Below are 23,067 nucleotides of genomic sequence, written 5' to 3'. Positions count from 1 at the left end.
TGAGCGGCAGACCCAATGTCCGCCGCTCACTCGCGATCGTCGGTTACACCGAGAGAAAGGCAGGCGGCTAATGTAAACAAAGCCACCTGTCATTCTCCCCTGTGTAACAGCAGAGATCATACGGTCCTGCTATGTAGGACCGTAGATCTCTGCTGTTACATGAAAAGCCACATCCAATCACAGGTAGAAGCACGCCCCTAGGGACACACTTAACCCCTCCTTCTGCAATAAAGTTAACCCTTTCCCTGCCAGTGTAATTTTTACAGTAACAGTGCATATGTATAGCACTGATTACTGCAGTAATGTCAATGGTACCCCCAAAAATGTCAGTCAAGGGTCCGATCTGTCCGTCGCAATGTCGCAGTCCCGCAAAGAAAATTGCAGATCACCGCCATTACTCATTAAAAAAAAAAAAAACAATAAAAATTACAAAAATCTTTCCCTTGTAAACGCAATAACTTTTGCGCAAACCAATCAAAATACGCTTTTTGCGATTTTTTTTTTTTTTTTTTACCAAACATATGTAGCATAAAACAAATTGGCCTAAAATGTTAAAAAATTTTGATTTTTACATTTTTTTTTTCGGGAATTTCATATAAAAAATGTGAAAAATATTGTTATTTTTGCAAAATTGTCGCTCTTTTTTTGTTTATAGCGCATGATCAAAAAATCGCTCAGGTGATCAAATACCACCAAAAGAAAGCTCTGTTTGTGGGGAAAAAAAGGACGTCAATTTCATTTGGGTACAGCGTCGCACGACCGCGCAATTGTCCATTAAAGTCACGCAGTGCCGAATCGCAAAATAGGCCCTGGTCAGGAAGGGGGTAAAATCTTCCGGGGCTTAAGTGGTTAATGGTAATACCCCTCTTCTGCAGTTTCCAAAGTCAGATTCTGTAAGATATCCAAAAATCTTCATCTATATGGGTGGTGAAACATGGGCTTTTTCAGCCAGAACTTTATCTAGGACTCAGGATATTCTTGTACACATAATCTGCTGAGATTGTTTTTCTGTTGAATTTAAACTGCCCACAACCTTTCCTGGGTGTGTTCTCATTTCTGTTAGCGGAGGAATGAGCAAAAGATCTTCTCTACATGGCAACTGTTATCAGGAGCTGATACTTAGCTCAAGACCTCAGATGGGAAACCACAACACATTTTTGTGGTCTCTAGCCCTTTGGAATTGATGGAGGTTGTTACTAAGAAACTAATTTGTTGTGTGGGAAACCAATTGTCAGTTTACAGCTCAGGTCCCAGAAAACAGCACAGTGTTTTGGGTGTCCAAACTACGGCCCTCCAGCTGTTGCGGGATTACACATCCCATGAGCATAGGCGTGCGCACAGGGTGTGCCAGGTGTGCCTGGGCACACCCTAATCATCCTATGTGGTGCAGATTCCCCCTGTTTAGACCCTAAAAATATTGTAAAAAAAAAATAAATAAAAATAAATAAAACTAAAAAATAATTTAAAAAATGAATAAAAAAACTACGGTCACCATCCACTGCCCTACTGACACCAATCTCTGCCTACGGACACTGTCAGTATATATACACATGCACAAACACATATGTGTTTGAGCTTTGGGGTGCACACCCTAATGCCATAGGCTGCGCACACCTATGCCCATGAGGCATTGTAACTCTGACATTCACAGACATGACTAGGCATGGTGGAAAATGTAGTTCCTGAACAGCTGTAGGGCCAATGTTTGGACACCCTGAGCACGCTGTGGCCTCCCATGTAGAAGAGTTTGCACACTCCTGCTCCTGGACTGAATGTTGCTAAATACATGTAATCATGATAAAGTATGTGCCCCTCCTCAATAAACATTTACTGCTTTCACTAAGGATGGGTTTGGGTTATCAGCTGGCCATAAAGCTCTGGATGAAAATCCGCCCACATGCCACCAACCTAAATCTTACATAATTGCTCTTCATCATTGCCGTGTTTCACCTGTTGTGATAATTGCTACATTTGTCATTATTGCTTCTCTCACAAATGCTTTAACCCATTTTAGTTGAATTGTCTGTTACCCATTTATATATTCATGACGCTCGCTGTTTACTCCTTTCAGTTTAAAAATCTTGTTTCTGTTATCTGTAAGGTTACTGGTTACAATTGGAAGAAAATTAGGGAGATATCTGTGTTGCCTGCAGCATCCGGGTAAAACTGTTCACCTACAGTATACCATGAAGGAACTACGTGCTAGGTTCAGTAATCCAAGCTAGAAGCCTAACTACAGATCATTGGGCCCCATAGCCATCCTTTACAGCTGTGTTATAGTCCCTTCACTCTCCTACCTCATTGGGGCTCAGCAGAGGATGGGAGCTGCTCGAGCCAACTTTATTAGCACGTGATTGGTTGCTAGGACCACCCTGTGTCTGAGTAGCCAATTACCTGCCGGTTAACTTAAAAAGTGGAAGCTCAACACTAAACCTATTGTCAGCAACATTCTAAACTTAATCTATAAACTTAATCTATACTTAATCCCTGTAAAGAAAAAAATCGCTATACTTACATTTTCTGGATCTGATCTGATCTCCAGTGATGGCTGCTGTGTAGAAAGAGACAGCCGACAACGACTGGGAAATGCTTGGGAAGTGATGTCACCCACACAGTTACTATGGGGCCTCCATTTTCGGCTGCCTCTCCTGCACACTCCCACACACTGAAGCCGGTGCTGACAGCTCAGCGTGGGACCGGACCAGATCGGCTGCTGAATACAGAAGAATAGCAATCCCTTCTTTACTGGGTTAGAAAGATAAGGTTTAGAATCTGGCAACATTCACTTGCTGAAGGTGGACGCTCGCTGCACAACTTTACATCAGCCCATCAGACTAACATGATTTCCCATTTCTTTTGGGTTTCAGCTGTCCCCAGTCAGCTTCTCAGCTGATGGGCACACACAATTGGAAGGTGTTCACAAGAATATCCTTACTTCCTAAATTGCTTACTTTCTCCAACGAAGTACCCCAATGCAGCGATGAGACCTACCCAGCCATCTGTTTTTATTACTACTGGCAGGCATACACTCTAAACAGCCATACGGCAGACTCTACCGCTATTTTAAGGTTGCCCCTGAAGAAGGAGTTTTGACCATTGTCTTTGAAACGCGTCGGGCATATACCTTCAATGCAGCGGTATCTTCTTGTCTGTTGACTGTATGAATTGTATCAAGCTTGCCACATTTTTTTAAAAATGTGTATATGTTACTATTTTCAATAAATCAATTATTATTATATTTTTTTCTTGCACATCTACGTGCCTTAAAAGTCCCACCCCAAGGGGAATTTCTCTATTGTAGAATCTGGCAAAGGGTAGGCTCAGTGTTAGTTTTGGCTAAACTTCCACTTTAACATTGACAGCTCCTGCTCCCGCCCTCCATCCAGTTGTGATGTGCCCCCCACCCTCCATCCAGTTGTGATGTGCCCCCCTCCCTCCATCCAGTTGTGATGTGCCCCCCACCCTCCATCCAGTTGGGATGTGCCCCCCGCCCTCCACTGTGCTGTGAAAATGACAGACACAGAGGGTGGGAGAAAGAACCGGCTTCTGAGTGGCGACGGCTGTGGTCTTGATGGGACAGTGACTTGGCCTGGATCCAGGCCAAGGTCTGCCAATTAGGGATGCCTGGCGTACATGATTAATTTCAGTGCTGGGCAGAATAACCAGAATCTATCTCTGGGCAAGGGTTGTTGAGCAAATTTACCCTCTGTATTTGTCCTGGTAAAGATTGTCTTTGGTACAGATGGGAACTCCAATATTTTAGAGATGTCATAGGTACAAGAAGTAAAGGGAAACCTTCCAATGGGAACATAGGTTTCAATGACAATTGCTTAATAGGGGAAATTCACTTAGTTTATAGACATTTCCTCTCCCTTCCTGTTTTGCCTCTGGAAGTGAAGGAGAATCTCTCTGTTGGGACATGGGGGGAAAAAACATGCAGTTTAATTAAATAAGTGTAGATCTTATGTAACCTAAAACTTTGAAAGCTGGCATCTGATTGGTTACTGTAGGCAACACAATTGATTCCTATTCTTCCAGTGATAAATTAACTCCATGATCTGCAAGCCAGAGCTAACATTTTCTTTACTGCATTTAATCTAAAGATTATAATGAAGGAGATGGAAGTGAAGGACTGGCAGGCCCGCTATGAGCAGAGTCATGCAGAGGTGCTGGAAATGAGGTATGCAGCCTGGCTTTTCCATTGTACTTTATTGTATACATATATGAGAATTTATGGCTCACCTACATGTTTGTTTTGTCTAAATTTGCTAAAAGCATATCTAAAGACAAAGCCAAAAATGTAATATTGCAGTTTACCATTCCTTGATTTGTGATGAATGCATTTGTTTTTTTTCCTTTATTTTAACCTGGTCATTTTTTTTTTTTCACAATGTTTTATTGAAATGGGTTATTATCACACAAACAGAAAAATATATATTGTATAATGAAATCATAAGTGGTCCCATGTTTACACTCATTTCACCACTGTGTCTTTGGAGGGAGCCATAGTTGTCAAACCTGTCTACCATCTTAATCTGATGGGATTAGTAGTGTACACAGGAAAGACACAAAGTGACGGGGACGCTGCATTTCTGGGAAGATCAGTATTTTCTGTACTTGCTAAAAATGTTAATTGTCTGAAAAAAAATAAAAATAATGTAACCACCACATTCAAAGGCTAGTAAGCGGCAGTATATATTACAGTTTTGATATGATTTACTGGAGCTTAATGGTAGCTGTATAGGACTGGATCCCTGAATAATTAAAGTATATGTAAACCCTCACCTTGTGAAATAACCAGTTCAGTTTAATAGAAATGAAAGGCAAAGAATTTGTGTATAAATATAAAAACATTATAAATACCTTTTTTTTCCCCATTTTTTTTTTTTTTTTAAGTGATCACATAGCCTCTGTTTTCTGCTGCATAAGAGCTAAGGGGAGGAGAAACATCAGAACACTGGTCTTCCTAGTTAATGGCTGTGCAGAGGGCTGAGTCAGGACAAGTCTGATGATTTGTGGGGGGGGGGGGGGAGCAGGCTGGGTTCCCAGCACAGCTAGAGACCTGACCACGGTGTGTTCTCCTGCCTAGTTCTGTTTTTAGCCATCTATAGAAGAAACCAAGCTGGTGGCATACTTTGAAGTCATAGTGGTATCTTGTAGGACTGGTGATGATTATCACTTTGACAGCCTAGGGAAGAGGGTATAGGCACAACTGTAAAAAAGGGTTAGGAACTCTGGGCTTAGCTCTAACTCCAAGCATGAAATGCAAAGAGTGGCATCTAGTCTGGATTGATATGAGTAATTGCATCCATAATGTTCACACTATGTACTGCTATGGAATAAGCCTTGCTAATACATTGTGTTATCTTTATTTCCCTTATCTTGTAGGAGGATTGTTGCAGAGTATGAGAAAACCATCGCACAGATGATCGGTAAGATGTCTTTTAATGCTGATTATCTTACTGTATAACAGAACAGAATGGATCTTCGTGGTATCTGCAAAGGGTGACCCCAAGGGCGGCCTGCTAAAGGGTTGAACATTAAATTTTGTGTCCTTTTTTTATTCGCACGCTAAATTTTTTTTTGCCCCGATTTCTTATTCTCTACCTATTTAGCCAATTGCATCTTGAGCTGGAAAGTTTGAAAATGTTGAATTCTGAAAAGTCTTTGGGTGGTAATACTAACTTTTCTGGGCAGGGCCATCTTTAACACAGGGCAAAAGGGGCAGCTGCCCTGGGTCCAGTCATTGTTGTGGGGCCCAAAGCAGCTGCCCCTTGAACCCATACTGCCTCTAAATAGTTAATAAGTGGTTTTGGGAGGGCCCTAGAAAATATTTGCCCAGGGTTCAATCAATATTAAAGACAGCCCTGTTTCTGGGGAACGATTTTTTGCCAATTTCATTTGCATGACACTACCATTCTGTATTGTATCATTTTTAAGTTCACTTGGCCATTTCTCTACATTAATTTAGTCCCTTCCTCATGCTGCCACAATGACATCACATCTCCAGCACAGATTGGTCTTTCCCCAGAGAGACCCCATTTCCAGTGCCTACATCCATTGGTCTTTCCTCTTTGTCCCCCCTTCAACATATACTTTTCTCTGTCTACAGCTGTCCATACACTAGTGGAATTTTATTCTAATGATAAGAACATTTGTTTTGTTTTTCTAATCGTTAGTGGAGTCAAATTAATGTTCATTTTTGACCACAGTAACCGCAAAAATTTGAAGGAGCAGGGTGTAACATTTTTCTTGAACGAATGAATTTCAAACAGTGTATGTGGTTTTTATACGGAAAAGTCCATTCATTCCAAAATCGAATGTTAAAAGCAAAAAGGATTGTCAAAATACTTTCCAAAGATATTCATTAGGTCATCAAACGAATTGAGAATTCTGCACTCCCCTCCTACATATATTAAAGGAAAAGTTCGCCTTTCATAACATGTTACACCAATATTCGGGGTGTAACATGTTATAAATGCACCGGCCCCCGCACCTCACCCTCCAGCCAATGGGGGTTCTTCTCCACCCGCTAAATCTTTTTCAAAGCGTGGCCATGCTGGGCTCCGCCCACCCGTCCACGTCACTCATTCGCAGTGCTCTGTGAATGGAAAACTACAAGGTCCGGCAGCCTTTGCGTCTGTCGGCTTGTTTTCAATTACGGTAACTACCACGGCGCTGTGAGCACTGTGGTAGTTGATTCATTCTTCCTGTCAACATGTACCGGCTTCCACCTACGAGGAAGCAGATACACTGACAGGTCTGCAGGAGACCTGCATGCCACCATCTGCCGATCGCTGGTGCAATGCTTTCCAGGCTCCTGCAACATAAAATAATAAATGCACATTTCTCTATCGCTCATTGACAGACGTAGTCCTCGGTGATACAGCACCTTCGGGTTATGTTGCCTCCACAGGAGCAGGACTAGACAGGAAATAAAAATGCTCTGGCCACACCCCAGGGGCAGTCCCCGAGGGTATATCCTCTCTCTCTCCGCCACAGCAAATCAGTTATGTCACAAAAGCAGTGCGGGAAACCTTAAGACTTGAGGTTTTACCGGCAGAGGCAACTGAAACAGAGATTCCCTTTGGTACTAACAAGCCCATCAAAACGGTGAAGGTTTTTCCTGTACCCAAGTGTTTTGGTAATAAAATTAAAGGAGAATGGAAGCATTCTAAGCGTACCTTTACGATTTCCAAGCGTATTGCTAGACGCTATCCATTTGAGGAATCCTTCATTAAGAAATGGACGGTACCACAAGTAGTGGATCCACCTATTTCCAGGCTGAATAAAGCCACGGTTATCCCAGTGGAGGACACTTCGTCCTTTAAGGATCCGGTGGATCGGAAGATGGAAGCAGAGTCCCGCACTATCTTCTCTCTGATAGGGTCAGCATTTAGACCAGTAATTGTTATTGGTCTAGTTTCCCAGACACTTACGGAATGGGCGAGATTGGTACGCCAAGACCTTAGGGGAAAAGATATTCCCCAGGAAACATCTGATTTGATGGAACAGATTATACAAGGGCTACAGTTTATCTGTGACGCAGCCTTGGACACTACTCCCCTATTAGGGCATGCATCTATGTCAGCGGTAATCCTCAGACGTGTGCTGTGGTTAAAATGCTGGTCAGCTGACCTAGGTTCCAAAAAGACCTTGACGAATCTCCCCTTTCAGGGGAATCGTCTATTTGGGGCCTCCCTAGATGAAATTATTAAGGATGCCACTGGGGGCAAGAGCACTTTTTTGCCACAGGCTGCTAAAGCTAAGGGACCTCGCAACAAGCGAGGACCTTTCTTTACCGCCCATAAAGGGTACGTACGCCCGGCTGGAACAAGCGGGAAAGGCAAGACTCCTCCAGGAGGGTTCAAGAAAGGCTGGTCGGACAAACGGAGGACCGACTCAGCCAAACCCGAAGCAAAGGATTACACAGCCTGAAGGTGCGCCCCCACCCGGGTTGAGGGTGGGGGGACGTTTTCACCGGTATTCAGGATATTAGATCGAGCATCGACTACCACTACCGGTGCGATTCTTCCCTTCCAACATTTAAGGACTACAGGGAGCGGTAGTCACCGTTCCCTGAATAGATCTTTTCCTTTACCTTTTCCTAAGATTAGTCTCTATTCTCCACAGGAATCGGATCTGGTTGACCAGACAGACCAAGAAGCCTCTAGCCGGGTGACTTCGGTCCCTGAGGTTCAACCAGAAAAGATCACCCTTCCTGATAGGAATCAGGTATCTGATAAATGTGTGGGAACAGAAAACGACCAGGCTTTCTCGGATGGTCGGGGCCAGATAGCTCTAGGGACGCCTGGTTCAGATCCAGTCAGCACCAGTGGTGCTAGAAATTCTAGGCTGGCCTCGTCAAGCCGGCCTGGCCGACTTGGACATGCTAGTCGCAGACGTTCCGTGGGAACTTCGTCTCAGGGAATGTCTTTGGTCTCAAGGACCAATTTACCATCGTGCTTTACAGTCGCTGGTTTTAATGGCCTGGCCATTGAGACCCAAGTACTGAAGGACAGAGGGTTGTCAGCTTCAGTCATTCCTACCCTTATTAAAGCAAGGAAAGCGACTTCCAGCAAGGTCTATTATCACACATGGAAGACTTATATTGCGTGGTGCGAATCTTTAGGATTTCCTCCACGTACCTATTCGGTGACTCGAATATTGGCTTTTTTGCAAAAAGGGGTTGAGCAGAAACTAGCCTTGAGCACCATCAAGGGTCAAGTTTCAGCATTAGCAATCTTCTTTCAGAAACCTTTAGCTACCAAGTCCTTGGTGCGGAATTTCATCCAGGGGGTGCGGCACCTGGCTCCACCAGTCCGCGCGCCCTTACCGCCCTGGGATCTTAATTTAGTTTTGTCGGTTCTACAGAAACCTCCCTTTGAAAACATCAGGGAGATTCCCTTGCTTACTTTATCCCAGAAGGTGGCCTTCTTGGTGGCTATCACTTCTGCTCGCAGGGTGTCAGAACTGGCTGCATTATCATGCCAGTCCCCATACCTAGTGATTCATAGGGATAAGGTAGTACTTCATCCTAAGCCATCCTTTCTTCCTAAGGTGGTTTCAGATTTTCATCTGAATGAAGATATTGTACTACCTTCCTTGTGTCCTCAGCCCAATCATCATCGGGAACATGCGTTGCATTCCTTGGATGTGGTTCGGGCAATCAAGGTATACCTGAAAGCTACGGAATCATTCCGTAAGACGGATTCACTTTTTGTGATCACGGATGGCCCCAGAAAGGGGTTGCCTGCATCTGCCGCGACCATTGCCAAATGGATTAGACAGACGGTGGTACAGGCTTATTCTATTAAGGGTCAGAGTCCTCCGTTCCCTGTTAGGGCGCACTCCACTCGAGCGCTCAGTACTTCCTGGACCTTTCGCCATCAGGCGTCAGTGGTCCAGGTATGTAAGGCGGCCACCTGGTCGTCGGTACATACCTTTACAAAATTCTATAAAATTGATGTGATGGCATCGGCGGATGCCTCATTTGGCCGCAAGGTTTTGCAGGCCGCAATTTGAGGAGACCGGTGGTCTACCTCGAGGGTTTTTTTCTGTTTGAAAAATTTATTTTTGTTGAGTCTCATCATTAAGGATGAGCATTGTAAACTTCTAGTTGGCACCGGTTGGGCCTTCTAGATTGGAATTTGATTTCCATTTTCCCACCCCTCATTTGTGATACTGCTCTGGGACTTCCCGAAGGTGCTGTATCACCGAGGACTACGTCTGTCAATGAGCGATAGAGAAAAATGGATTTTTGTAAAATCTTACCGTAAAATCCTTTTCTCTTAGCTCATTGACAGACGTAGTCCCTGCCCCTCTGTTTTTGAGTTGGGTTGGGTTAAATTCTCTAAGCACTGCTTTTGTGACATAACTGATTTGCTGTGGCGGAGAGAGAGAGGATATACCCTCGGGGACTGCCCCTGGGGTGTGGCCAGAGCATTTTTATTTCCTGTCTAGTCCTGCTCCTGTGGAGGCAACATAACCCGAAGGTGCTGTATCACCGAGGACTACGTCTGTCAATGAGCTAAGAGAAAAGGATTTTACGGTAAGATTTTACAAAAATCCATTTTTTTTTACCTGCAACAGAAATGTGCATTTATTATTTTTTCTGAAAAGGTTAACTTATCCTTTTTAACATTTTTTTTATATCCCCCCAACCTTTTTCATTCCAGAATAGATACAGTTTTGCTAGTTATATTAAAAAAAAAAATAGAAACGGGCATAACTGCAAACACTTTCTCACAGCCCTGCTATACTCTCAAGAGGAATCCACTGGGAAAGTGGCACTTTCAGGATTGTCATTCTCCTTGGTCCCCCACAACAGCCTATAGTGCTGACTTTCATATGTCTATAGGACACAGTATTGACATGGAGGTCTGCAGCAACCAATGAGCATTGTAGGGTAGGGGACACAAGAGACCAATACTCTGGAAAGCATTTGTTTTCCAGCAGACTTCCATTTTTTGGAAATAATTTTGGTGTCTAGTGGTGTAAACAGCAGAAAGTTTAAAGAGGTTGTATACCCTTACATATACCCAGTGAAGTGACTATCCTCAGGTGATACACAAAGACTAAACAAACCCTCTTACATAAGTTGTATCTGTTTATCTGCATTCTTTCTCCTCTACATAGGTTCAAAGTCCAATAATTTATACAGCTTTTCTCAGCTCTGAAAAGCAGGAGGTGGAGAGCTGAAGTTACACTCTGCAGAGCTCATTGAGGAGAGCTCTGACAGCTCATTGGAGGGAAGGGACACACCCCCCTAAACACAGCACACAGAGACAGAGCTGGGGCTGTCAGTTGGAGATCCCTCACATGTCACCTTTTTTCTCTTGGTGTTAAGAAAACTTGTCAGAAGTGACTCATGCTGATAGCAGAGGATTGAAGCAGCAGATAGAACTTACACTTAATGCTCTGGAATGAGACAAGTTCACACTATAGAGGGATATACTTTGTTCATATTTCATGTCTGAGGTTTACAACCACTTTAAGCATGCAGTCTCTTCTTTTGCCATTGTTTTATCAAAGTGTTTATTCTATCAAATGATCATATTGTTATGTGTATAGCCACCTTAATCTGCCTGATGTTCAGATACCTTCCAATATATTTGGCCAGCTTTTAGACTACAGTTTTTGTACAGAGTTCTGTTGTATAAATTGTTCTATCTAAGCTCCATTGTTTCTGTAACAGAGGATGAGCAGAGGAGCAGTGTGACCGCACAGAAGAGTCTACAACAGGTGACTCGAGAGAAGGAACAAGCCCTGGCCGATCTGAACTCTGTAGAGAGATCTCTGTCTGACCTCTTCAGAAGATATGAGAATCTTAAAGGTGTCCTAGAAGGTTTCAAAAAGGTATAATGTCCTGATAATACTAGATCCTAGCTGGTTGCTGCTTCAAACTGATTGTTGTGTTGACCATTTCTATGGTATTTTCAGAATGAAGAGGCTCTAAAGAAATGTGCACAGGATTACTTAGCCCGGGTAAAGCAGGAGGAGCAGAGGTACCAGGCCCTGAAAATGCATGCAGAGGAAAAGCTGAACAAGTAAGAGCCAATGAGCAGACTGATAAGTGCAAGATTTGGCAATTACAGCCCCCCCCCCCCCAAAAAAAATATAAACCAAATATTGTAGTTGCTGTGTCTGGGTTTAGGGCGTGCGCCCCCCCCCCCCCCCCCCCAGGAGTTTGCCAGCAGATCCCAGCCAATGATTCATGACCTGGACCTGCTGATCAACTGTGTACAATCACAGCCCAGAACCCTGTATTGCCAATCCATACACGGCTCTGCACAGAGGGAACAATCTCTGTTTCTTATCCCTGCATAGGGATTAGAAACAAAGAGTTAGTAAAAAAGCAGCATGCATTGCAAATATTAACACTTTTTAGGGACACATGTTACCCCTTGATTACCTGAGATGTTAACCCCTTCCCAGCCAGTGTCATTAGTACATTGACAGTGTATAGTATTCTCACTGATCACTGTATTAGTATCACTGGTGATGTCAGTTGTAGCTAGTCCGTTCCTACCCAGTGTAAGTTGGTGTCAGATTGGCCGCCGCACTATCACAGTCCCACTATAAGTCGCTGATCAACGCCATTAGTGGTATAAAAAAAAAAAATCCCAGTATATATACCATCATTTGTAGACACTATAATTTTCAGGCAAAGAAATCAGTATACACTTACTGGGGTTTTTTTTTTTTTTTTTTTGACGTAGCAGAATACATTCTGGCCTAAATTTAAGAGGAATGTTTTTTTATTTTTATTGGATATGTGTTCTAACAGAAAGGTAAAAAAATATTATTTTCTTTTCAAATGCTCAGTCTTTTTTCGTTTATTTAAAAATAAGAAATGCAGTGGTGATCAAATACCACCAAAAAAATTTTATCACAATGGCTTGTGGTGGAGAAATATGCTTGCTTAAATTTTGGCTGATTCTTGCTGACTTACAGGCGCAAATAATTTGAGGCTTGACATATAATCAATTATGTAATAGTTTTGTGTGTTACTATAGCTTCTGACCACAACACCACCAGTGCTGCAATTGTGATTGACACCAGTGCCTGTGTCTTGCCTCTACCACCCTTGTGTAGGCTTTCCCACACACAAAGCACAGCCTATGATGGTGCAGTCATGTTTGCACCAACGCTGCTGCAGTGTCCTCACAGGGAGTGCTTTGTAACTAAGAAAGCAACATTAGGATAAGGTTCACACTAGTGCGGTGGGATTTTAATCAAACTTTGAGTTACCTTTTAGTGCAACTTTTTGGGACTTGGTTGCATTTTGCATGTGGTTTGCATATTCTATGGGGGCAAATCACACCAAAGTAGTACAGGAACCGTTTCCAAAATTGCACTGCACAAAGTTTGCATTGATGTGAACGGGCGCCATTGAAATCAATGTGATTTTTCCCTTGTCATGCAATTCTGTGTGACTAAAATCGCATCTGAAATCACTCTAGTGTGAACCAGGCGTAAGTGGCAATAGGAGCCACATCTGATTTCCCAGTCTTTGCTTTTATGTGGTTTGCATAGATATGCTTCCTTCTACTTTGTACACAATGAAACGTCTTTACCAAAAAAAAAGATCTTCCGAGATTCTGATGCAGAAAGCTGCATTTCATATTATTTTATTGTCACAGAGCCAATGAGGATATTGCCCAGGTGCGGAGCAAGGCCAGTTCAGAGGGTGCAGCGCTGTCAGCTAGTTTGAGAAAGGAGCAGATGAAAGTGGAGTCCCTGGAAAGAGCACTGCAGCAGAAGGTGGGTGCTTTCAGATCTCCTGTCAATTTATAGATGTTTTTGAGCTAACTGCAAAATTGCAGCATATCTGGTGAATTTCCTCTGAAATGTTTAAAATGAACTTGCCCTGGCCTAAAATATTTTCTGGGTAACAACAATGCAATGCCTGTAGGTCCTAGGCCCAGGATAAATGTATGGATTTGTAGCCCCTCCCTAAAGTGATAAATTCTACAGTGATTATTCCCAAACCGGTCATTCATCTGTCAAATCCCATATCCTCTACTTCCCTCTGAAGTCCTAGCATTCATTTTCCAATTATTCGGGATGCAGCAGTTGCACTGACAAAGGCGCTGCTCTCAACTTGACATCCATGCAGCTGCTGTGTCCCAAGTGCCATGATTGGGACTGCCTACACGTGTACCAGTGGCGGAACTATCAGGGTCGCAAAAATTGCACTTGTGACTGGGTCCTGGTGTTCTGCTACTGTGGGGAGCCCCATGCCTGCAACCCCCCCTTCTTGCAGTCGCTTTCAAAATCACCTAACTAGCGGACCACCTGGGTTACACCAGGGCCTGCAGAGATCCTCCTCACACCAAGGGCCGGCAGAGTCCCCCCCCCCCCCCGACACCAAGGGACGGCAGAGTCCCCCCCCCCCCCCCGACACCGAGGGCTAGCAGAGTCACCCAGCCCTCACACCAAGGGCCTCCAGAGTTCCCCCGCCTCTACACCAAGGGCCCTCAGAGGCCCCCCCCCTCACACCAAGGGCCGGCAGAGTTCCCCTCCTCACACTGTAAGGGGAATGCTAATGTAAAGGAGAACTCTGTAAAGGGTATCAAGAGCAGGGGGGCCCTTCATGGTTTTTTGCACCAGGGCCATAAAGGTTCTAGCTACACCACTGACCTGTGCATCCCTATGTGGGTAAACACGGCCCTTACATGGGCATACACTGTAGCACGTCCCGTGTCAATGAGGCCTAACACTTCATGCTTGAAGGGGCCTGGGCTTCATCTCGACTTGGGTAGAAGTTGAGAAAATGTGTACAGCCTTGCGCCAAATGGTGCCTGGCCTTCAGCAGTCTTGTTACCATATACCAGAAACTGGTTGCCTTAAAACCTACACCAACCAGCCTCTACCAGTGATGTGACACATATCTCTTAGAAATGGCAAAAGCCAGCCAATGCATTGGTTACATCATTAAACTCTTACAAATCTAGAAGGCTAATCTGTTGTTCTCTAAAATAAAAATCTGGTTCCATGTGCTAGTTCGTGTTCTGATCAATGGCACCCAAAGAGTTTCTTTAATGTTGTCCCTGAAGATGTTATAAGCTGATGATCTACTTACTTGCTGTTTTCTATTTGCTTTAGTTGGTACTCACACACTTCCTTACCAGATCTTTCAGTTGTTTTGGTGTCTCATGTGACACTGGTTTTAGGTCTTCTTTACATGGACTTTAGCTTGTACGACAGCAGTGTATACAGCAAGCATTTGCAAAAGCTTTTAGAAAGCTTTCGGCAGCATTGATGAGGTCTCAAAAACAACATTCAGCTCCAGCATGGGCATGTTACATGCAGATCCTAATGGAAGTGCTGACTGTCAATTTATTCAAACTTCTAGCAGGCTTCAGAAGTACTGAAAGCTTGTTGAAAACCTGCTGAAGTCCGAGTAGCTTGTTTAGAGTGATGGTCATCATTCCAAGATTCTCCCCAAAATAAAGTTTTCTTTAAAGACTTCAACAAAATGGTTTGTAGCTTGCTGAAGGCTTTCGGAATGCTTTACACTACAGTGTACACACTGCTCCTGTGCAAGATGAAGAAGCTCTAAAATGGCCTCCAGGTAAGTTTCCTCCTAATTTTTATTTTTTATATATGTTCCAGTGTTGTTACTTCCCTAGAGTAGGACCATTTAAAAGGGACCAACGTTGTTGTGTGCCTTTCGTGTCTGTACGTAAAAATATGAAAACATGCAACTTGGACCACAGATTTTATCCAGATTTTTTATCATGATGAATAGTGGTGGAGAAATATACTGGATAAACACCGCCTAAATTCGGGGTGATTCTTGCTGACCCACAGGTGCAAATAATTTTGAGGCTTGACATATTTGACATAAACTATATTACCAAAAGTATTGGGACTGCTGCCTTTACACGCACATTAACTCTCATGGCATCCCAGTCTTAGTCCGTAGGGTTCAATATTGAGTTGGCTCGCTCTTTGCAGCTATAACAGCTTCAACTCTTCTGGGAAGAGGTTTAGGAGTGCGTCTATGGGAATGTTTGACCATTCTTCCAGAAGTGCATTTGTGAGGTCAGGCACTGATGTTGGAGAGAAGGCCTGGCTCTCATTCTCCGCACTAATTCATCCCAAAGGTGTTCTATCGGGTTGAGGTCAGGACTCTTTGCAGGCCAGTCAAGTTCCTCCCAAACTCACTCATCCATGTCTTTTTTGGACCGTGCTTTGTGCACTGGTCTAAATCATTTGTTGGAGGGGGATTATGGTGTGGGGTTGTTTTTCAGGGGTTGGGTTTGGCCCCTTGGTATGCTGATGTCTTAGGAGTTATTTTTACTGGAACTAAGACATTTTGGACAATTTCATGCTCCCAACTTTATGCTCCCAGTTTGGGGATGGCCCTTCCTGTTCCAACATGACTTTGCAGAATTTTTGCTGTAAGCTACCCATTATCTGTGCATCTCCTGTACTAGTTATAATTTGAAGAGCTGCTTGCTCTTTTCTCTTTATTGCTTATATGTAAATGATGATCAAAAACCGAAAACTACTATAAAATTACTTTCTGCATTTACAATTTTACTTGAAAGAAATTGTGTAGCTGCCATTATTTAAAATGTGCCTATGTGTCAGAAACTAATTTAAAACGTAATTTATTCATATTAATTGTTTTTCAGAACCAGGAAATAGAAGAACTGACTAAGATCTGTGATGAGCTGATTGCCAAGATGGGAAAGAATGATTGAACAAGGTCTTCCCCACTACTCCAGTATGACATTCCCCACCCTTTCTACCTGTCAGCCAATCAGCATGTGTCATGGATCTTTAAAAAAAAAAAAAACCCACAGCAACTTGAAGTGTACTTCTCCATTTCAAGATGTTAAGAGCACACTGAGTATGGTTTCTGACCTATTAATGGTGGACCTTCCCTTTTTATAACATCAGATCAGTGGATTCCCCATTGGCAGCAGGGCCAGTGAAAGCTCATTTTCCTGTATATATGCCACCAGCCTGGTCATGTGATATTTCTGCATAGTACATTCTTTATAAATGTAGTTGGTGCTCATATTGTGCTTCCCGTTAATTTAAACTGCAAGCTCAGTTTACAGTCAACTGAGCCCTTTAGCGGTCCTTACTATCGATGTACCTTCTATAGTGCTACAGAAGTACCTAATCTAAGAGGATGATGGACAGGAATTAAGCCTGATAAGCAGCAGAAGTAGAATTACCCAAAGCAAAACGTGTTAATGAGAAATAGCTTTTACTGTGCAGCAAATCCTATTTGCATCGCTGATGGGAAACTAGAAGGCTGGCTCTAGCAGCTCCCATAGGTCACAAGGAGAGCCTACATATGTTGTGTTTTGGGGAAGAACCTTTTACGAACGTCTGACAATCTATAGTATGCTCATCGAGGGATAACTGTGAGACATAGACGTTGTTGTACACATTTGTCTTATATGATGCAAACCTGCCTCATCAGAGGATCTTATAAGAGGATTTGGATGGATTTACATGTGTCCTCTCATAATAATAATATGCATATAATATTGGCTGGTCCAATAGACAGCTGAGTGCAGTTGGAGTGTGATGGCACAGTTTTTAAAGGCGTGTAAAGTATTAAACTTTTAAATGGAGATGGGCAAAGTGCAGTAACGCAAGCAACCAATCAGAAATCATTTCTTGCTGATCTGGCAACAGTAAAGTTAAATCGTATTGTTTGGCATAGGTCACAGTGCTTTGCACGTCAATGTCAACTTTTTATCTGCCCCTTATTAAACCAAATAGTCTCTAAATGCTGTATTTTGCTCTTCAGCAAACATAGCTGCCACCTGTGTCAAAGGAAGTATCTTTAAAACAAAACCTTAGCATGATTGCAATGGATGTGCAGGCTTCCTATCTGTGGCACTACAACACGGTGTTGTCAACACCTAGAATGTCATCTATGCATACCAGCTTAGGTTGCCTAAGGCAAATCCAGTAGGGGGGTATTCTGCCCAATTCTTTCCTTAAGAAGACCATTATAGACCATAGATCAGTAGCAGGTGTAAAAAGATGTGAGCTAACATTGGTGTGGCCAGTTTTAGGAAGGGTCTGGAGCATAATAGCAGTGCTATAAACTAACAGCATATTTAAGTACAACTCCCAGATCTTTGGAACATGTTGATACTGTACAAAAGTGCAATGAGATTAAAAAGAGGCAGTAGATAATATTTATTCTATTTTTATATTATTGTGTTGCACAGATTCCACTAAGGTACAGACAGTACACTTCACTAAAGTCCCTATATTTTTAGTAGCCATGTATCTACACTTACCTGCATTTGACAACAAAATATTTGCCTAACATATGTCTCAATGTGCCCAATTACAGTGCCAAATCTATAAATATACTTTTAAGCCCAAATGCCTGCGCAAAAGTAAAAAAAAAAAAGTGCAGTACACCTCTAAAATAAATAAATTTCCCCAGGTTTTATCCTTTTACAAATGCTTCAGGAACAGAAAATACCTGTTAATGTGCCATAAATCAAGTGAGCTCCCAACTTCCCGTGTAAACTGATAACTCTGCCTCTGCTGCATTGAATTCCCAATTGGTTTTGTCAACCCGGCTGGACTACAAACACCTCACCTAATGTTACGGGAATTGGTAGGTGTCCAGCTAGGGAGAACCCAGGCATGACTGACACCACTAATTAGAACTTCAGTGCAGCTCACGATGGGAAGTTAGGAGCTCACTGGATTTGTGGCAGGATCAACAGGTATTTTTATGCACGTGCAGTATTTTTAAGGAGACAAAACATGGGTAAATATGCATGTATTTCAGAGATGTGCTGATGAGATTATTTTTTTTTTTGTCCAAAGATACTTTTTTAAAAGGAACCAATCAGGTGAGAAATACAGGAGTTGCCATGTTTTGGTTGTTTTTGTAGATGCATGCCTGGGACTGTCCTCCTTCTCCTTTCCTCACTACCTGGCAAGTTACTGACCTAGAAACAAAATGGGAATATAAGACTTTGGAGCACCTGCATCTGCCTGGTCGAGGATTCACTGAGTGGTAAGAGTGATAAGGAAGAAAAGTCCTGGATAATGTAGCTACCAACACAAGTCAACTGTTCCTGTATTCTTCTCCTGACATGAAATTAACTTGTTAAATTTTCCTTACCTGGCTAACCTGAGACTCTTGTGCTGTGCTAGAAGCTGCCATCATCTAACCCCTGGGAGCAGCACTAATTCTGGGGCATTAACATCACTGTGTGGGAGTCTGCACAGCTGTGTACTAGCCAGGAATCAGCACTACGGGAGTCCCAACAGCCTCCAACCCCAACTAGGAAAGATCCAAAAATTCCCTATGAGTAGTTTAAACTGCATAGTTGTATACCAAAAGAGCAGGAGATGTAATTCATAGTTTTATGTGCATTGCTTTTAATAAATTTGCTCTGTAAGCCTCATGAGCCATCTCCTAAGAAAGTCATTTAACTTTAACAAGATAGGTAATTTATCCAACCCAAAGGACTAATTTACGTGCTGCTCTTTTATCTTGGTTTACACAGCCAACCAAGGGTGCACCACTGCTGCTGATTTGAAAGTGAGTTTTTTTTGTATGATCTAGGCCAATTTAAAGAATACATTTTGTAGATGGTGTTCGTTACCTTTTGTTTACACTGCGTCCAGTGGGATACACTAACATTTTCATTGTCCCATTGGGAAAGCCATCCAAGGCTGGAGCTTCATAGGTAATTTTTAATCTATTGCTATTGAAAAAATGAACCACTTGCTGCCATTTACTTTATTAAACTTGCCATACATGAATCGAAATTCATGCAAGTTCAGCAGGAACGTCTGAATTTTGGTCCATGTATGAGCACCTTGGTTGTACAAAGTCAATCTTTCAATCGACTTGTGTACAACCAGCCTGTTGGGTTTTTCCCAAACAATTAGGGCCTCCAGCTATAGCCAGCAACCCCAATAGCCTGTGTTCTGCTGTCAGAAAAGGCTCCTCACCGGCAGAATAAAATAGCACTGCGGGAGGGATTCCACCATCAACACTGTGTTGATGGGGAAATCAAGCAATTTTCTTTCCTTCCACCCATGGTAGAAGGAAAGAAAATTTCATAATCTATTTATCTTAAGCCTAGTACATACTGGCCGAAAGTCGGGCAGCATTTGGCCCAACGCGTACGGCAACCAGTACAACAGAAGCCGGCCATTTGGCTCCCAATCAGCGCTATCAGCCAATGGGTGAGAGGGCTAACTGAAGTGTTGTAGGGGGGGGGGCAGTCTCCCTTGTCAGAACACAATGGCACAGTGGGGGGAGATCGCTGTACGTATGTCTGATAGTACAGTGGCTCCTTATGTCAGTTTGACGGGTTGAACGAAGGCTAGAGTTACACAGGAGAGTTTAAATAGCTCCATCTTGTTACTAAAAAATCTCTAGCAATTCATTTCTAGAAGTAGCGATTAGTCACTAAACAGCTGAAACAAATGGCTCCAAATAAAGATAGCATGGGGCATTTAGTGCATTTTTATGGTGCATTTAGTGGCATCTTGTAATGATCAATTGCAAATGACTGGAAGCATTGTGCAATCATGCAAGATTAACTGCTACTACATTCTACTTGTGTGTACTCCATAGTGAGCCATTTGTTCTATAGGGTTACTGATTAGTTGCTGCTACTAGCAAGTATTTGCATTTGGCCAGGATTTTACTAGCACTGTTGAGCTACTATAAATCTCCTGTATATCTCAAGCATAATGAGGTGACTACCAGCAAGTGGTTAAAGCCAACTCTGAGCATTAACTGAAATATTTAAATTATACCCACACCCCAGCTGATGGAGGAATTAACTTTATATATCTAGGGAAGGATTTAAAACAGAGCATTACCTTAACCAAGGGCCCTGTGGTCTTCCTCCTGGCTAGGGATGAGGTTGGGCGTGTTCAGATCCTAGTCCAAAGCCAGATGAGTGAGCCCACCAGGAAGCTCTACTGGGCCAATCCTTAACATCCCACAGCTGCTTGTATACAAGGGGCATTGGCATGCCTCAGCTGCTTATAGTGGAACTGTACAGTGACAACTTCCTGATGGGCTGACTCACGCAAGTTCAGACTAAGATCTGATCATGCCCAAGCTCACTCCTATTCATTGTCAGCTCTAGGTTGTGAGGACCAGACCTCCAAAGCCACTGTTCTTTCTGGTCTTGGACCAGTCTGGTCATAGCCCACTCCCCTACATCTTTATGTACAATGAAGAACCAGCAGCCACCATTGTACCTCCATTGAATGAGATGATGTGTTAGGCTCTGAAGAGAAGATGAAGGACCCTGGATTAGGGTAGTACTCCTCTTCTGGGAAAAAAAATGGACATTAAAACCTTCATCAGTTTGGGGAGAGAGTTCACTTTAATATATTAGATGATGCCTGAGTTCAGCTTTAATTCTCAGATTTAAATTGCCCCGTATTATAGCCCTAATAGATGTGTACAGCTTGTATAAGTATTTACTACTTATATATCAGCATTTTACCACTGACCACAATGAATTATTGCAGATTTTAACAGGTAATAAATACTGTATTCAATTTAAAAAAAAAAAAAAAAGTTACTTAGTTTTAGCCTAGCGAGTTGTAGTTTTCCAAAACCAATTTGTATAATGCTTCTTTGCCCCCTAGCCAAACCTACTAACAATGGAAGAGTTCTAATGGCCTTATTCAGAAAAGTGACGGTGGCCTTTTTTTAGGTTCATCATTTTTCTGCTGCTACTGTCAAATGCAAAAATAAAATCTATTATAAAGGATATATTTTTCCAGGTAGATGGAAGCCAAATAACCTTTGCCTTTTTGCAGAGCCGAGTCATAGCGTCTTAGGAAAAAAAATAAAACCTGGCTTCATAAGCATATATACTGTATTTAACCACGGTATATTTTCTATACAGCAGACTTTTTTTTATATGTTTCAGCAAATACTTGATTATTCTCACAAAAGTAAGATCAAACAGGATGTTGACTAATATATGAAAGCATATATATGAATATATATATTTTCCTTGTTTGTTCAATATGTATAAATGGCGTTTCAAAACTGGCTAAAGCGTGTGTTGTCTTTATTTGCATTCAGATGCTTGCTTCTATATAAATGGGGTTCAAATAGGGATTTTTGGACGATTTTGAGACCCACTTGGCTGCCCTTTAAGTAAAGCATCTTCTCTTCAGTAGAATACTAGGGAATTCTTGGATACTGCCACACAGTCCTATAAATGGCTGGCGGCTGTTGATCATGTTTCCAATAGTACAGGGGCCTAGACCTGTCACAGCAGGACAACTAAGGTCTTGAACACACAGGTGCCAGAAAGGTGCAGACTAAAGAAGACCTTTACCATATATTTCACGGCAGCAAGCATCTCCGCATGTTGATGTGAAATCACCTAACGCTTTTTTTATTTATTTTTTTACCTACTGGTTTCCCTGAAGGGGATGCCCACGGGGAAGGCAACGTCATTATTGCCTTCAGGGAAATTCCATACTTAACAATCAAAAGAAGTCCAGAATTCACTGCAACACTTCACCGTTTATTGATTCTTTTCACAAAAGTCATCAATCTCATCTCAGTACGGGGTACAGTAAAAGTTAACGCGTTTCACGCTTACTCATAACCTCATACACAAAACATAAGTGAATGAACCCTTATAAACTCTATACATCAATGATCCTAATTTCATTATGTAGAAGTTCCCTCCCATCCTTGTCAAGGGTGGGACATGTAAGGAAATACCCATGACATAGAGAATCTTACTTCGATATTGAGTGCACAGAAATATGCGGCCTTTTGGCAGCTGGGCCTTGCGCCGGGCACCCGCATATTTGCGTGAATCAGTGCAAATAGAGCTGTGCCGAGAACATGCATCCTGCTATCTTGGCAGTTACCAGTGGCTAATGGAAAGCGATCACTGCTTGCAATTTCTGATCATGTGCCGCCGTGATAACCAATCACAGTGGTGACATGACCATAAGCTCCGCCCCTCCTCCCGGCATTATAAACCCCTTAAAGGGACAGCAGGAGCCATGAATATAAAAACAATGCATATATACATTATCTCCCTCACATTTTTGTAAATATATTATAACTTTTCATGTGACAACACTGAAGAAACAACACTTTGCTACAATGTTAAATAGTGAGTGTACAGCTTATATACCTCCCACCCCTTAAACCTCTGCAGCAATGCTGGCAGCACTCATACGTCTATTTTCCAAAGGCAACCTCTGGATATGACGCTGAGCACGTGCATTAAACTTCATTGGTCGACCATGGCGAGGCCTGTTCTAAGTGGAACCTGTCCTGTTAAACCGCTGTATGGTCTTGGCCACCGTTCTGCAGCTCAGTTACAGGGTCTTGGCAATCTTCTTATAGCCTAGGCCATATTTATGTAGAGCAACAATTCTTTTTTTTTTTTTTCAAGATCCTCACAGTTCTTTGCCATGAGGTGCCATGTTGAACTTCCAGTGACCAGTATGAGAGAGCGAGAGCGATAACACCAAATTGAACACACCTGCTCCCCATTCACACCTGAGACCTTGTAACACTAACGAGTCACATGACACTAA

At 42.6% G+C, this 23,067-nt stretch overlaps 1 protein-coding gene across 4 annotated transcripts in view; it reads left to right on the top strand.

Moving 5' to 3' along the window:
• TACC1 (transforming acidic coiled-coil containing protein 1) overlaps positions 1–17,240 on the top strand; it is a 184,773-nt gene extending 167,533 nt beyond the window's left edge. For all 4 annotated transcript variants that reach the window (XM_082255222.1, XM_082255223.1, XM_082255220.1 and 1 more), the window contains 6 exons: positions 4,104–4,180; positions 5,389–5,432; positions 11,198–11,358; positions 11,443–11,549; positions 13,146–13,266; positions 16,149–17,240. In XM_082255222.1, the coding sequence (XP_082111348.1) occupies positions 4,104–4,180; positions 5,389–5,432; positions 11,198–11,358; positions 11,443–11,549; positions 13,146–13,266; positions 16,149–16,217 (579 nt within the window). In that variant the 3' untranslated portion in view covers positions 16,218–17,240. The remainder of the gene's footprint in view (positions 1–4,103; positions 4,181–5,388; positions 5,433–11,197; positions 11,359–11,442; positions 11,550–13,145; positions 13,267–16,148) is intronic.
• Positions 17,241–23,067: the final 5,827 nt, after the last annotated feature.

Source organism: Pelophylax lessonae (genome assembly GCF_965119305.1).
Source record: "Pelophylax lessonae genome assembly, chromosome: 4".
NCBI lineage: Eukaryota > Metazoa > Chordata > Amphibia > Anura > Ranidae > Pelophylax > Pelophylax lessonae.
Note: the sequence above shows the minus strand (reverse complement) of the source record. Positions and strands in the feature narration are given on the sequence as shown.